This window comes from Mesocricetus auratus, unplaced genomic scaffold, assembly GCF_017639785.1.
Source record: "Mesocricetus auratus isolate SY011 unplaced genomic scaffold, BCM_Maur_2.0 Super-Scaffold_100007, whole genome shotgun sequence".
NCBI lineage: Eukaryota > Metazoa > Chordata > Mammalia > Rodentia > Cricetidae > Mesocricetus > Mesocricetus auratus.
The window spans coordinates 37,297,124-37,309,574 of record NW_024429191.1 but is presented as its reverse complement, the minus strand read 5'-3'; the positions used below and the strand labels follow the sequence as shown (position 1 = coordinate 37,309,574).

General features: G+C 46.8%; 1 protein-coding gene and 1 pseudogene across 9 annotated transcripts in view; both read left to right on the top strand.

Moving 5' to 3' along the window:
• Gemin5 (gem nuclear organelle associated protein 5) overlaps positions 1–11,298 on the top strand; it is a 46,163-nt gene extending 34,865 nt beyond the window's left edge. For 6 of the 9 annotated variants that reach the window (XM_040748697.1, XM_040748696.1, XM_040748692.1 and 3 more), the window contains 7 exons: positions 517–636; positions 1,035–1,245; positions 2,639–2,893; positions 5,822–5,984; positions 7,107–7,599; positions 9,229–9,325; positions 9,924–11,298. In XM_040748697.1, the coding sequence (XP_040604631.1) occupies positions 517–636; positions 1,035–1,245; positions 2,639–2,893; positions 5,822–5,984; positions 7,107–7,599; positions 9,229–9,325; positions 9,924–10,106 (1,522 nt within the window). In that variant the 3' untranslated portion in view covers positions 10,107–11,298. The remainder of the gene's footprint in view (positions 1–516; positions 637–1,034; positions 1,246–2,638; positions 2,894–5,821; positions 5,985–7,106; positions 7,600–9,228; positions 9,326–9,923) is intronic. The other 3 variants (XM_040748694.1, XM_040748693.1, XM_013111627.3) reach the window with 1 other exon arrangement.
• On the top strand, positions 2,905–5,815 carry LOC121141342 (annotated as a pseudogene).
• Positions 11,299–12,451: the final 1,153 nt, after the last annotated feature.

The following is a 12,451-nucleotide window of genomic DNA, read 5'->3' as shown; positions in this document are numbered from 1 at the left end:
TGTACATACACAGCCACCCGCAATCTAAAAGGGAAGGTGAAGAGTGATGTGGTCACAGGCATAGACACTCACATACACCACACATGCGCAAATATTAGAAGTCAAAGGTCAGCTTGTAGTGTACTCTTTTTGTTTTGGTTTGTTTTTTTTTGTTTGTTTGTTTTTGTTTTTCGAGACAGGGTTTCTCTGTGTAGCTTTGGAACCTATCCTGGCACTTGCTCTGTAGACCAAGTTGGCCTCGAACTCACAGAGATCTTCCTGTCTCTGCCTCCTGAGTGCTGGGATTAAAGGCGTGTGCCACTAACGCCCAACTGTAATGTACTCTTATAATTTCCCAAGATGACTGACATGTTTTGGTATAATGTCAAAAGCAAAGCATTCTTGCCATTTTGTGATAGTGAAGTTTTGAAATGCTGATGGCTGCTTCAATGAAAACAGGGTACTCACTATTTTCATTGGTAGCCTCCTCTGGAGGAACCCTTGTGGATTGACTGAAGTACCTGCTTTTGCCTTTAGAGAAGCTATTGCAGTTGCCAAGGCTCGACTGCGCCCTGAAGACCCCGTTCTGAAGGACCTGTACCTGAGCTGGGGGTCAATCCTGGAGAAAGATGGCCATTACGCTATTGCAGCCAAGTGGTAAGCAGAGAGGCCAAGGCTAGTTTAGTTTTAAATGCCTGGAGCACCACAGAATGGAAGAGCTCAGTGCAGAAATGAGTACGGTGATTGGAGATATAAAAAGAAGGGAAAACGTGGCCCAGCTGCATTTTCCACAGTTACCTGAGTCGGCACAGGCAGTCAGCCTCAGTGGCAGACTTGAAGGTTCTACCTGTTTCCATTGATGGGATAATCAGAATGTGGGGATGAGTCCTCTGGGTCAGTCAGTTCAGCTCAGTGTACAAATCAGCAGCATGTGGCTGGCCATCCTGACCTCAGCCTCCACAGAGACAACCAGAGCAGGGCCACATGCAGTCATATAGGCAGACGAGGTGTGGCAGGGCGCCACGGCTGGTGACTGGTGTTCATTCTTGCCGCAGCTACTTGGGAGCTACTTCCGCCTATGATGCAGCCAAAGTTCTGGCCAGAAAAGGAGACGCAGCCTCGCTCAGAACAGCTGCAGAGCTGGCTTCCATAGCAGGAGAAAGTGAGCTGGCTGCTTCCCTGGCTCTCAGATGTGCCCAGGAGCTGCTTCTGGTGAAGAACTGGGTGGGCGCGCAGGAAGCCTTGGGGCTGCATGAAAGCTTGCAGGTCAGTCTCTGGAGCCTGAGGGAGGGAGGGAGGAAGGAACCCTGGGTCCCTCTCTGGTCAAACTAACCCCCAGAAAACAAACTTGCAGTTCAGTTAGTGCCCTTTAGAAGTGTCCAAAAGCCATGGTGGGCTATACTGTCTCACTGAAATACTACAGCTTGCTCATTACCACATGGGGGTCAGAGATACACTGCTGTTGACGTGATTTCTACTACTCACAGTGTGTACAAGCCACCTGAACAGCCACCAATGTACCAGCACCCAGGCACTGCCAGGGTTCCATGTTAGCACTGTCTCCCTTCGGGAAGAGTGGTTGGCCTCTGGCTGGAAGATCATGGTGGGTAACAGGCTTTGTACCTGTGTGGCTGGGAATGACTCAGGGGCTGGATGTAGCTCAGTAGTAGCTCATTTCCCCGGCATGTTCCCAGGTTCCATTCCCAGCACTTCAGATAATAATGGCAGTATTAATGAATAACAAACCTACAATTGTGCAAACATCAAATGTCACTGACATGTTTGTGTTTGCATATTACGTGCGTTGGCCATATTCATACTCCCACTGCCACCAGTTTTTTTCTGACACGTGAAGACTGAGGTCTGTAGTACTCCAGGCTTACTGAAAGTATACTATGCAACCCGGGATGACCTCAAACTCAAAGTCCTACTGTCTCAGGCTCCCAGGAGTTGGCATTCCAGGTGTGAGCCACCTTGTCAGTTCTGATATGAACTGTTTTCGCTCCTCTTTCCCCAGCATAGAAGTAAGCCCTAAAAACAATGCCCAGCTGAGTGTAGAGCCCAAGGAAGACAGGTGGTTAGCTTTCTCAGAACTGGAAGATAGTGCCACTGGGTATATTAGTTTTAAAATGGCCTAGTCTGGGCAGAATCATTTACCTACAGCTAAGAAAGGGCTTTCTCAATAGTTTTTTAGCACCTGATCTTCCCCTCGAAGCAAAAAACAAAGTAGCTCTATAGCCTTTTGGTTCACACCCTGGTGGGGGCCATTTTGATTCGGTGTGTAGGTGCCTGTCCTCTAGGTTTAACTGAACTCCCAGAGTGCACCAGGTATCTTGTGGCAATGACAAATAAGGATTTTCTGCATTTACCTTGTCAGACCTGCTTAAACATGGTCTGTGCCTGCCCAGCTCCTGAGTAGCCTAGCTCATCTGTTCCAACATCACTGCACTGTCAGTGGGAGAAGGCCTAATGCTACAGGCCTGAAGGGTGGACCTAGGTGTGGTTTCCTGGGTTATAAACCGTTTCCTGGACTACACAGGGCTGCCACATGCTCCCTTTCACACAGCAGGCTTGCTAAGAGGCTTGGGTACTGTGGGTCACGGGTGTGCCATGTCATCTACGTTTTCGTGTATCATACCTCTTTGTTGCTGGGTCCTAGGGCCAGAGACTGGTCTTCTGCCTCCTTGAGCTTCTGTGCCGGCACTTGGAGGAAAAGCAGCCTCCAGAGGTCAGAAGCCCCTCCTCCGTTTACCACCAGTGGGCCACGGGCTCTGAAGGAACCTTGGTGCAGAGAGTGACTGATGTGTGGCGCAACACCTTCAGTGTAGACACTCCGGAGCAGTGTCAGGCCGCCTTGCAGAAGCTGCGGGATGTCAAGTATCCATCTGCAACAAGTAACACTCCCTTCAGACAGGTGCGCCATGCCCACCCTTAACAGGAGTTGTGTACTTCATGCCTCAGAAAATGAGTAAAACAGTTTGTATCTCAAAAAAGACATAGCAGTCCAGGCCTTGGGAAGACCCCCTCAGATGAAAGCCTTGAGCTCTATATTCCTTTGGGGCTCTTGTTTGTTTAATTTTAAAATACAAGCAAGTTTGGGACTGGAGTAATGGCTCAGTGGTTAAGAGCAATGGCTGCTCCTGCAGAGGGTCCAGGTTGGGTTATCAGTACCCATACACAGCTAACAACCATCTATAATTCCAGTTCAGGGATCCAACACCCTCTTCTGGCCTTCGTGGGCACCAGGCATACACATCACACATAGACATACATATAGACAAAATGCTATACACAATAAAGCTGAAGTCCTCTTAATTCTCCTGAGCCGCCGTTTCACCCATCCTACCGCCTGCTCACCAGAGAGAGCACCTGCCCCCAGGTTACCTAGACGTGCTGTAAACTGCTTTAGGGTTTATCTTGGAAACATACCTCAGTTTGTCTGTTTTCTGAATTTTTAAATGAAAAGACATTATACTTTTGAGTAAGGAGACTTCCTCAAATCGTATACAAAATGAAAAGCAGCTTTGCAGTTTCTTACAAAGATAACATACTCTTACCCAGCCAGTCAAGTGATTGGGTAGTTCACAACAAGAAATGAAATCAGGAGACTCCTCAAAGACCTATATACAAATATTTGGAGACGTTTAGTCCACAGCAGCACCAAACAACCACACACAAGGGAAGAGCAGATAGATCTCTGTAAAGACCAGTGAGCCCCAGAAACATGCTGACCAGTCCCAAGACCCAATAGACTGAATCTGTGACTCCATTTATATAAATTCTGGAAAAAGACATCCTTGTGGCATAAAAATAGTGCTAGGAGCGTGAAGTGAGGGAGGTAACTAAGAAGGATGCTGTCAGAATGGTGTTGTTTGACAAAGGTGTTCTGTGCCTTCGTTTTGGTGCTAGCTATAAACTGCTTGTCTGAATGCTTCACACTGCTGGAGGGATGGTTCAGTCGAGTAGGTAAACTGCTTCAAGTGAGGTCCTGTGTTTACTCTCTAACACGGCAGTTTACACCCATGTTCCCAGGACTAAGGAGGCTGAGCAGGTAGACCCCAGGGGCTTGCTATCAAGACAGTCTAGCCAGGTTGGTGAGCTTCAGGTTCTGGGAGAGACCCTGCCTCAAAAAATAAAATGGGGGAGGCGCCATGAGCTCCATTGGGACCAGGTATGACCTGTCACTCTCTACATTCTCTTCTGGTGGAAGAGTCTTTCAAATTGAGTATGCTATGAAGGCTGTGGAAAACAGTAGTACAGCTATTGGGATGAGATGTAAAGATGGTGTTGTGTTTGGAGTAGAAAAATTAGTTCTTTCTAAACTTTATGAAGAAGGCTCCAACAAACGACTTTTTAATGTTGATCGACATGTTGGAATGGCAGTCTCAGACATAGCAAGAGAAGAAGCATCCAACTTTAGATGTAACTTTGGCTATAACATTCCTCTAAAACATCTTGCAGACAGAGTGGCCATGTATGTACACACTCATACACTCTTGAGCGCTGTTAGACCTTTTGGCTGCAGTTTCATGTTAGGGTCTTAGAGTGAGAATGATGGTGCACAGCTTTGTATGATTGATACGAAGGGTGTTTCATATGGTTATTGGGACTGTGCCATTGCCAAAGCCAGGCAAGCTGCAAAGACAGAAATAGAAAAGCTTCAGATGAAAGAAGTGACTTACCGTGATATAGTTAAAGAGAGATTGCAAAAATAATTTATATAGTTTATGAAGTTAAGGATAAAGCTTTTGAACTAAAGCTCAGTTGGGTTGGTGAATTAACTAAAGGAAGACATGAAATTGTTCCACAAGATATAAAAGGGAGGAAGCAGAGAAATACGCCAAGGAATCTTTGAAGGAAGAAGGGGAATCAGATGATGATATGTAACATTTTCTTCATCTCTTCTGTTTTACATTTCTGTAACAGTTTCATATTACTGGCACCATGGATCATATATACCCACTTACCAATTTTCATTACACTTTTGTCTTACAAATAAACAAAAAAAAAATGGGGCCAGGTGATGGTGACATACCCCTTTAATCCCAGCACTCAGGAGGCAGAGGCAGGCAGATCTCTGAGTTTGAGGCCAGCATGGTTGACAGAGTGGGTTCCAGGACAGCCAGGGCTACACAGAGAAACCCTGTCTCAAGAAGATAAAAAAAAAAAAAGATTAAATGGAGAGTGATTGGGAAAGACAACTGACATTGTACCTCTGACCGCCACATGCTGAGATGGATTGGTATCAACTGTAGTCCCATTATTTATTTTGATTTTCTTTTTGTTTTGCAATGGGGTCTCATCTAGCCCAGGCTGGCCCTGAACTTCATATGTAGCTGAAGATGACCCTGAAGTCCTGGTCCTCCTGCCTCCACCTTCCCAGTGCTAAGATTACAGGTGTGTGTCACCACACCAAGTTTATGTGACGCTGAGGACTGAACCCAGGGCCTTGTGTGTGCTAAGCTTAACTCGGCCAATTAAGCATTACCCCCCCCCCCCCATTTTGTTTTTCTAATTATAGCTTTTTAGATCCAGAAACTTAAAACTGCTTTGGTTTTATTTGCAGCTTAAAAACAGGATGTTGTACAACCCAATCTCATGACCCTCCTGCCTCAGCTTCCTGGGCATGCCAGCTTTCTTTGCCTTTACTGTTTTCATTAAGTGCATCTCCTCAGAATACTTGGACTTTACTACCAGACAGAGGGTGATAGGTGGGAGATAAAGAAGGGCCTTCCAGAGTAGCTGTTCTGTGTGACTGGCCTCCAGTGCAGAGGGACCAGGATGGTCAGGTCCCTGCACAGGAGGGTGTCAGCAGGTGAGTGAGACTCTGACCTCTTTCCAGCTGCTGCTTCATGTCTGCCATGACCTGACCCTGGCAATGCTGAGCCAACAGGTTGCCTCCTGGGAGGAGGCTGTGTCAGCACTGCTGCAAGCTGTGCTTCAGAGCTACACCTCAGGGAACTTCACCCTCATGCAGGAAATCTACTCGGCCTTTCTCCCAGATGGTAAGTGACCCCCCCCCCATACACACACACACATCTCTGCCTGGGTCCTCCCATTGTAGCACAGTAGAACCACCCCAAATGATACTGTGCTAGGAATGGCAACGCCATTGGAAGGTGATGAGGCTGTGGCAGGAGGGTCACCACAAATGTTGAGCTGCATAGGTTACAAAGGGAGACAGAAAACCAAGCCGCTGGTGTCTTTACCTGGCCTTGCTCTCCCCTTAAAGCTCAGCTAGAGAGGTAAAGGAGAGCTGGAATGGGGTACACTCTGTCATCCCAGCACGGAAGGGGGCGGTCAGACCAAGCAGCAGCTCAGAGTAATCTTTAGCTGTGTGGTGAGTTTAAGGCCAGCCTAGGCTACATGAGACCCTATCAAACCACCACCAGGAGAAAAAAAAAGGCCAAGAAAAAAGGCAGGGCAGTGGTGGCACACATCTTTTTTTTTTTTTTTTAAGATTTGTTTATTTACTACATATACAGTGTTCTGCCTACATGCTGAAAGAGGGCACCAGACTGAATTGTAGATGGTTGTGAGCCACCATGTGTTTGCTGGGAATTGAACTCAGGGCCCCTGGAAGAGCAGCCAGTGTTCTTAACCTCTGAGCCATCTCTCCAGCCCCAGTGGCACACATCTTTAATCCTATCTCTTGGGAGACAGAGGCAGGTGGATCTCTGAGTTCAAACCCAGCCTGATCTACAGTGCGAGTTCCAGGACAGCGAGACTACAGTAGCACTGTCTCAAAAAAAACCAAAAAGTAAGATAAAATAAACGTAAGTTTCCAAGCTGAAAAGATTAGGAAAGCTGGGCATTTCTTAACTATGTGATTAGTCCCTACAATTAATCTCAATTTTCAGAGCACAGTGTGGTTCATACCTCTACCCACCACATTAGTATGACCCCAGAGTCCTTAATGAAGCAATACTTTTCTGTTATACTGTGAGTGACGTCACCTGTGGCAGTGTTTGCATTGTCCCAATGCTGTGGGCAGAAGATATAATCACAAGAGTTGCTGTCCTTTTTCCTGGGGTCTGTCTTCTTGGGTGACAGAACACAAGGGTAAAAAGCCAGGTTTCTCACAGATAGAGAAATGTATAACCTATCCCAAGATCCTTTTCTTCTAGGCTGTGAGCACCTACGAGACAAACTGGGTGACCTATCTCTTGCCACTGCAGCTTTCAAAAGCTTAGAGGCCTTTTTTATTTACGGACAACTGTATGAAATCTGGTGGGCACTCTGTGGGCCTGTCTCTGAATCCAGCATCTGGGTGAAAAGCACAGCCTCTGAAGAGCAGAAGGAGCCAGAGGACAGTAACAGTGCCAAAGACACAGAGCCTGGGGCTACTGCTCAGCCACAGTCAAGCCGGCCTCCAGACCCAGGTCTCAGGCTCAGTGCCGAGAGTGAGCATTTACTTAGTGCCTGCAGAGAGCTCTTCTCAGAAAGGCACGCCAGCCTCCAGACCTCCCAGAGGACTGTTGCTGAAGTCCAAGAGACACTGGCAGAAATGATCCGCCAGCACCAAAAGAGTCAGCTCTGCAAAGCCACGACCAACGGCCCCAACAGTGATGACCCCAGCCAGGAAGCAGAGCAGCCACCTTCCCAACCACAGAGCCCAAGGTAAGTTCAAGTCTGGGACCATGGATTGCCTTGTCTGCAACTGTGTCAAGATAACAGGAAGCAGCAAACCTAGGTCAGACAGCTAATTCCAAACCTCCTGAAGCTGCTCAGTGCTCTACGTACAGCAGCACTCACCACTGAGTGCTATGAGGAGATCTGGTGCCCTCTTCTGGCGTGCAGGCATACATGCAAGCAGAACACTGTATTCATAATAATAAATTTAGAGAAAAAAAGACATGCTCTTGCCCTGTGGCAGTCCTTCTGCCTCAGCCTTCCAAGTGCTAGGACTATAGGCGTGAGCACAGCAGGTTTGCTTTTAGGAAAAATTGCTGTAAAGCCCTCAGATCAGCTCTTACCTTTGACTCACAAGATTTCTGTGAGGACCTTAATACACCACTCCTGGCTGCCCTTCCACTCCTTGGAGACCCTGACCTTTCACTCTTGTCTCCAATCTCTCCTCAGAAGCCCCTGTATTCTGTGTCTCGAGTATTAGAAAAGCACACACCACATCTTCGTAGGTGTGTGTCTCATCCCATTTTGTTGCCTTCTCAATTTCTGTATTCATGAGTTGAAGTTACTTAGGCATAACAAGTGGCTGGATTCAAGAAAGTACAAGCCAGGCGGTGGTGGTGCACGCCTTTAATCCCAGCACTCAGGACCCCAAGTTTGAAGCCAGTCTGAGCTATACAGCAAAGTCAGTCTAAATAAATAAATGCTAAATAATTGAAACCCCACTATTAGTGTAAACGCTTGTAGCACTGTGCATGATAGCACTGAACATGGGGAGCAGCCCAGTGTCCAAGGACAGGTGGATAGATTAGCAGAAATGGTATATTCATTCATTCAGTGAAATACTACTCAATGTTTACAGTATTTAAGAAGGAAATTGTGACATGTACTACATTTACTACAAGGTAGATGGCATAATGATTCCAGAAGACAGCAAGTGGGTGCTGCCGACAAGCAGAGACAGAGCATTACGCGGAAGGACAAGCGTTAGTCTCGCAAGAGCTCTGGTCTTGCGCAGATATGGTAGTGAATGCCTTTCAATTCAAGAGGCCAGCTAGGGTCACACAATGAGACATTGTCTCAAAAAAAAGCTCAGGTCCTGGACGGTAGTGATGATTACACAGCATGAGTAGAAGTATGTTTTTAGGTGGGTGAAATGGTTTTGGTTTTTGTTTTTTTTTTTTTTAAGATTTATTTATTTTGTGTACAGTGTTCTTCCTGCATGTGTGTATCCCTGCAGGCCAGAAGAGGGCACCAGATCTCATTATGGATGGTTGTGAGCCACCATGTGGTTGCTGGGAATTGACCTCTGGAAGAGCAGTCGGTGCTCTTAACCACTGAGCCATCTCTCCAGCCCCCCGGGCGAAATGGTTTTAACTATTATTTTATCACAATAAAAACGATGGGGGAGGGAGGTTGCTCAGTGGGTAAAGGCATTTGCCACCAAGCCTGATGATCTGAGTTTCATTCCAGAAACCTACATATGGAAGGAGGGCACCAATTCCTAAACATTGTCTTCTGACCTCCACATAGACACACTGTGGCATGCAAGGACAATTGTGATCGCACACATTAAAGGTTGGGTGACCATATATGACTTGTGTTTGTTGCTCTTACTAGCAGAGATGAAAGAAAGGCACCAGTCTCTCTCCCTGAATTAACCAGAAGACTCACAGAGGCAAATGAGAAAATAGCTGAGTTTCCAGAGAATATAAAGGTAAGGGTATTTGGAGATGCTTCATGACAAACCCTGAAGGTCATCTACATCTGTCATTGTATGTTCTTAAAATTTTAGGATACAAGAGTTGGGTGTGCTGGTGCACGCCTTTAATCCCAGCATTGGGGAGGCAGAGGCAGGTGATTTCTGAGTTTTAAGGCTCTCTGGTCTACAGGGCAAGTTCCAGGACAGCTTAAGAGTATACAGAGAAAGCCTGTCTTGAAAAGACCAAAAAAAAAAAGGCAACTTAGAATGCAGTTATCTCTGCTTAGCTGAAGTGATTTGGCAAAGTAGCAGTGCTCACCACATGGTAGACTTCAGCTCAGTTTTGGTGAAAACCAAACAAGAGTTCTGTATGACTGAGAGGTAAAAGATTCAGGACAATGGGGATGGTAGGTAGCATATGCCTTGCACTCAAGGAGGAGCAGCACGTTGGGCTGTGGCCTGGTGCTAGGAGCAGTGGCGTGTCTGAGTTGTGTGGGGACACTTAGACGACTCACCCATGAGGACATGCCAACAGACACATCAGTTTCTCCATTTCTCTGTAGCATTGTCAGCGCGCACACCTGCAGACATTGCCTGTCTTGTGTTGTTTTAGGCCTGGCCCTTTCCAGATGTGCTGGAGTGCTGCCTTGTCTTGCTTCACATCGGGTCACAGTGTCCTGGTGCTGTGAACCCTGAGATGCAGCAACAAGCACAGGAGCTGCTTCAGAAGTATGGCCACACTAGAGCTTACAGGACTCTGCCAGACCCTGCACACATGAACTACCAGAGGCCATAAAGCTGTGTCACACAACTTGTGACAGCTTTCTTCTCAGTCACAGTTCACCAGGCCTTCACCCTGATCTTCAACGGAAAGATGCTGATCCAGCTGACAGCTGAGGGTGAAGCTTGAGTCCACTCACAATGGAGCCTGCCTGGTGCCTCCCAGGTGGTTTCCTGTAATGGAGCGAACCAGCCCTCACCAAGACCGTCGTCTCAAGCCTTCTCAAGCCTTACGTGGTGTCCGCAAAGAGAAGCCTTTGTATTCACCCAAAGTCTGTCTTTCCCAGATGCAGCTGCCTTTATAAACCCTCACGGTCGGAAGGAAGCGTCTCCTTCTGTGGGAGGTGCACTTGATATGCTTATCACTGTTGGGTGGGGCGTCTTAATTATTTGTCAGCTGGACCTTCTCGCCTCTCGAAGACTAAAGGAATTAGCCTTGCCCATCCGGTTGGCTCTCATTTGATCAACAGTGATTGTATTGTTTATGGAGTTGCTTATATGGACAAATGGCTAAAGCTCTCTGCAAACAGAGCTCATGAGGCCATCTGTTGTCCTTCAGGGTTTGTGACATGACTGATGGTCGACAGCTCAGGAAAAAAATCACTGCTAGTGGTTCTTTAATCTTTTGGGGTCATAAAACCCTTTTTTTGGGAATTGACTAAAACACAGTTTGGAGAACAATGCATATTTCCTCATTTTACATGTGACTCCCAGGTCGTTATACTTTACTTACACCTGAACCCTAAGTACTATTTATTCACCAGCCCTGGGCCTGCTGCTAGTTACCACCCAGCAAGACAGGCCAGAGGCTGATGCCTCCACTGTCACTTGGTTCTAGGACAGGAAAAGCAAGCATATTCAGGTTGCGTGGGCCGAGCATACCTTCCTCCTGCTTCTTGAGGTCCATTGTGAAAGCTTCATCTGTGGGCAGCAAGAAGTTTTCCCAGCTGGAATTCCATGGGATGTGCATCTTGAGATAGTTGTGTATCTAGCTTTGGGCTCTAAAACATGCTAAACCCAGAATAAGGAAGTACTATACCACTGTGTGAATGCTAGGAAGATGCATTGGTCTTAAAGGCAAGAGTCTTGAGAAAGATGCTAGTGGGCTTGACTATATAGAGGACTCGATAGTTCCAAGCAATTTCATCTACAGAATGGGAATAGCTGGTCCCCTCCACTTGAATAAAGAGTAGTTGGTAAACTATAAACTCACCTTTGTGATTTGCTGAAACCAATGTTTGATGGGAGCAACCCTGCACACTGCATACCTGTTACTGCTGGGAAAGACCAGGGGCAAGAGTATTTCAGATTCAAGTCTAGTTAGAATGGTAGTCAGGTTAAGAGCCCTGGCTGTTCTTCCACAGAGCCTGGGTTCAATTTCAGCCCCATATGGTGGCTTGCAAACATCTATAACTGAAGTTCTAGGGGATATAACGCCCTCTTCTGACCTCCACAGTCACCAGGCATACCCATAGTACATAGACATACACAGTCAAAAAGAAATGTAAAATAAAACTACCCAACAGAAAAAACGACAGCCATTTTCCACCTAAACTATTCTTTTCAAAAATGTATGTAATCAGGTTGCTATCACTTGAATATTATTATTTCAGTATCCCTACCAATGAGAACCACAAAGAGCCAGAGAAACATAGGTGTTCACTCAAGGTTCTAGTAGAAAGCATGTATTACTAAGCAACCTTTTTCGGGGGGGGGGGGGGGGGATGTTTTTAGCCCTGTCTAAAGTAATCCGGTCTAGACCCGTCCTATTACCTTCTCCCACCTCTTTTCTTGGATGGGGGGCAAGCTTTTGTTTTTTCAAGACCGGGTTCTCTGTGCAGCCCTGGTTGTCCTGGAACTTACTCTGTAGACTAGGCTGCTCTGAAATTCAGGAATCTGCCTGCCTCAGCCTCTCAGGTGCTGGGATTAAAGACGTGGCCACCAGTCCCTCCTCTACCTCTTACTAGCTTCCTTGTGCTTTGGATCTGCTCTGGTGTTCCCTATTCCTCCAGCAATGACCGTATTTCCTTCCCTTTCCTTACCTTCACCTCCTGCCTCTTCGCAGCACCCCGCCCTGCATCAAATCTGGCCCAGCTGCTGCCACGTTGGCTGACTTGCTCATCCTTTAACATCAGCTTTTTTTTCCCCCTAAAAACACTCCCTATGCCTAAACCTGAATCTCCCGTGACCTTACACAGTTCAGGCTGTATTTGTGTAAGTCGTTTACTGTCTGGCAACAGGTGGGCTTCTGCCTGCAGTGAGGGGGACTGCCCTCCATTGTTCACCACAGCATCTGCTCAAGTGGAGAGTGGGTACTTAATGGAAGCTCACTGACTGAATAAACTAGGAAACTAAGGTACC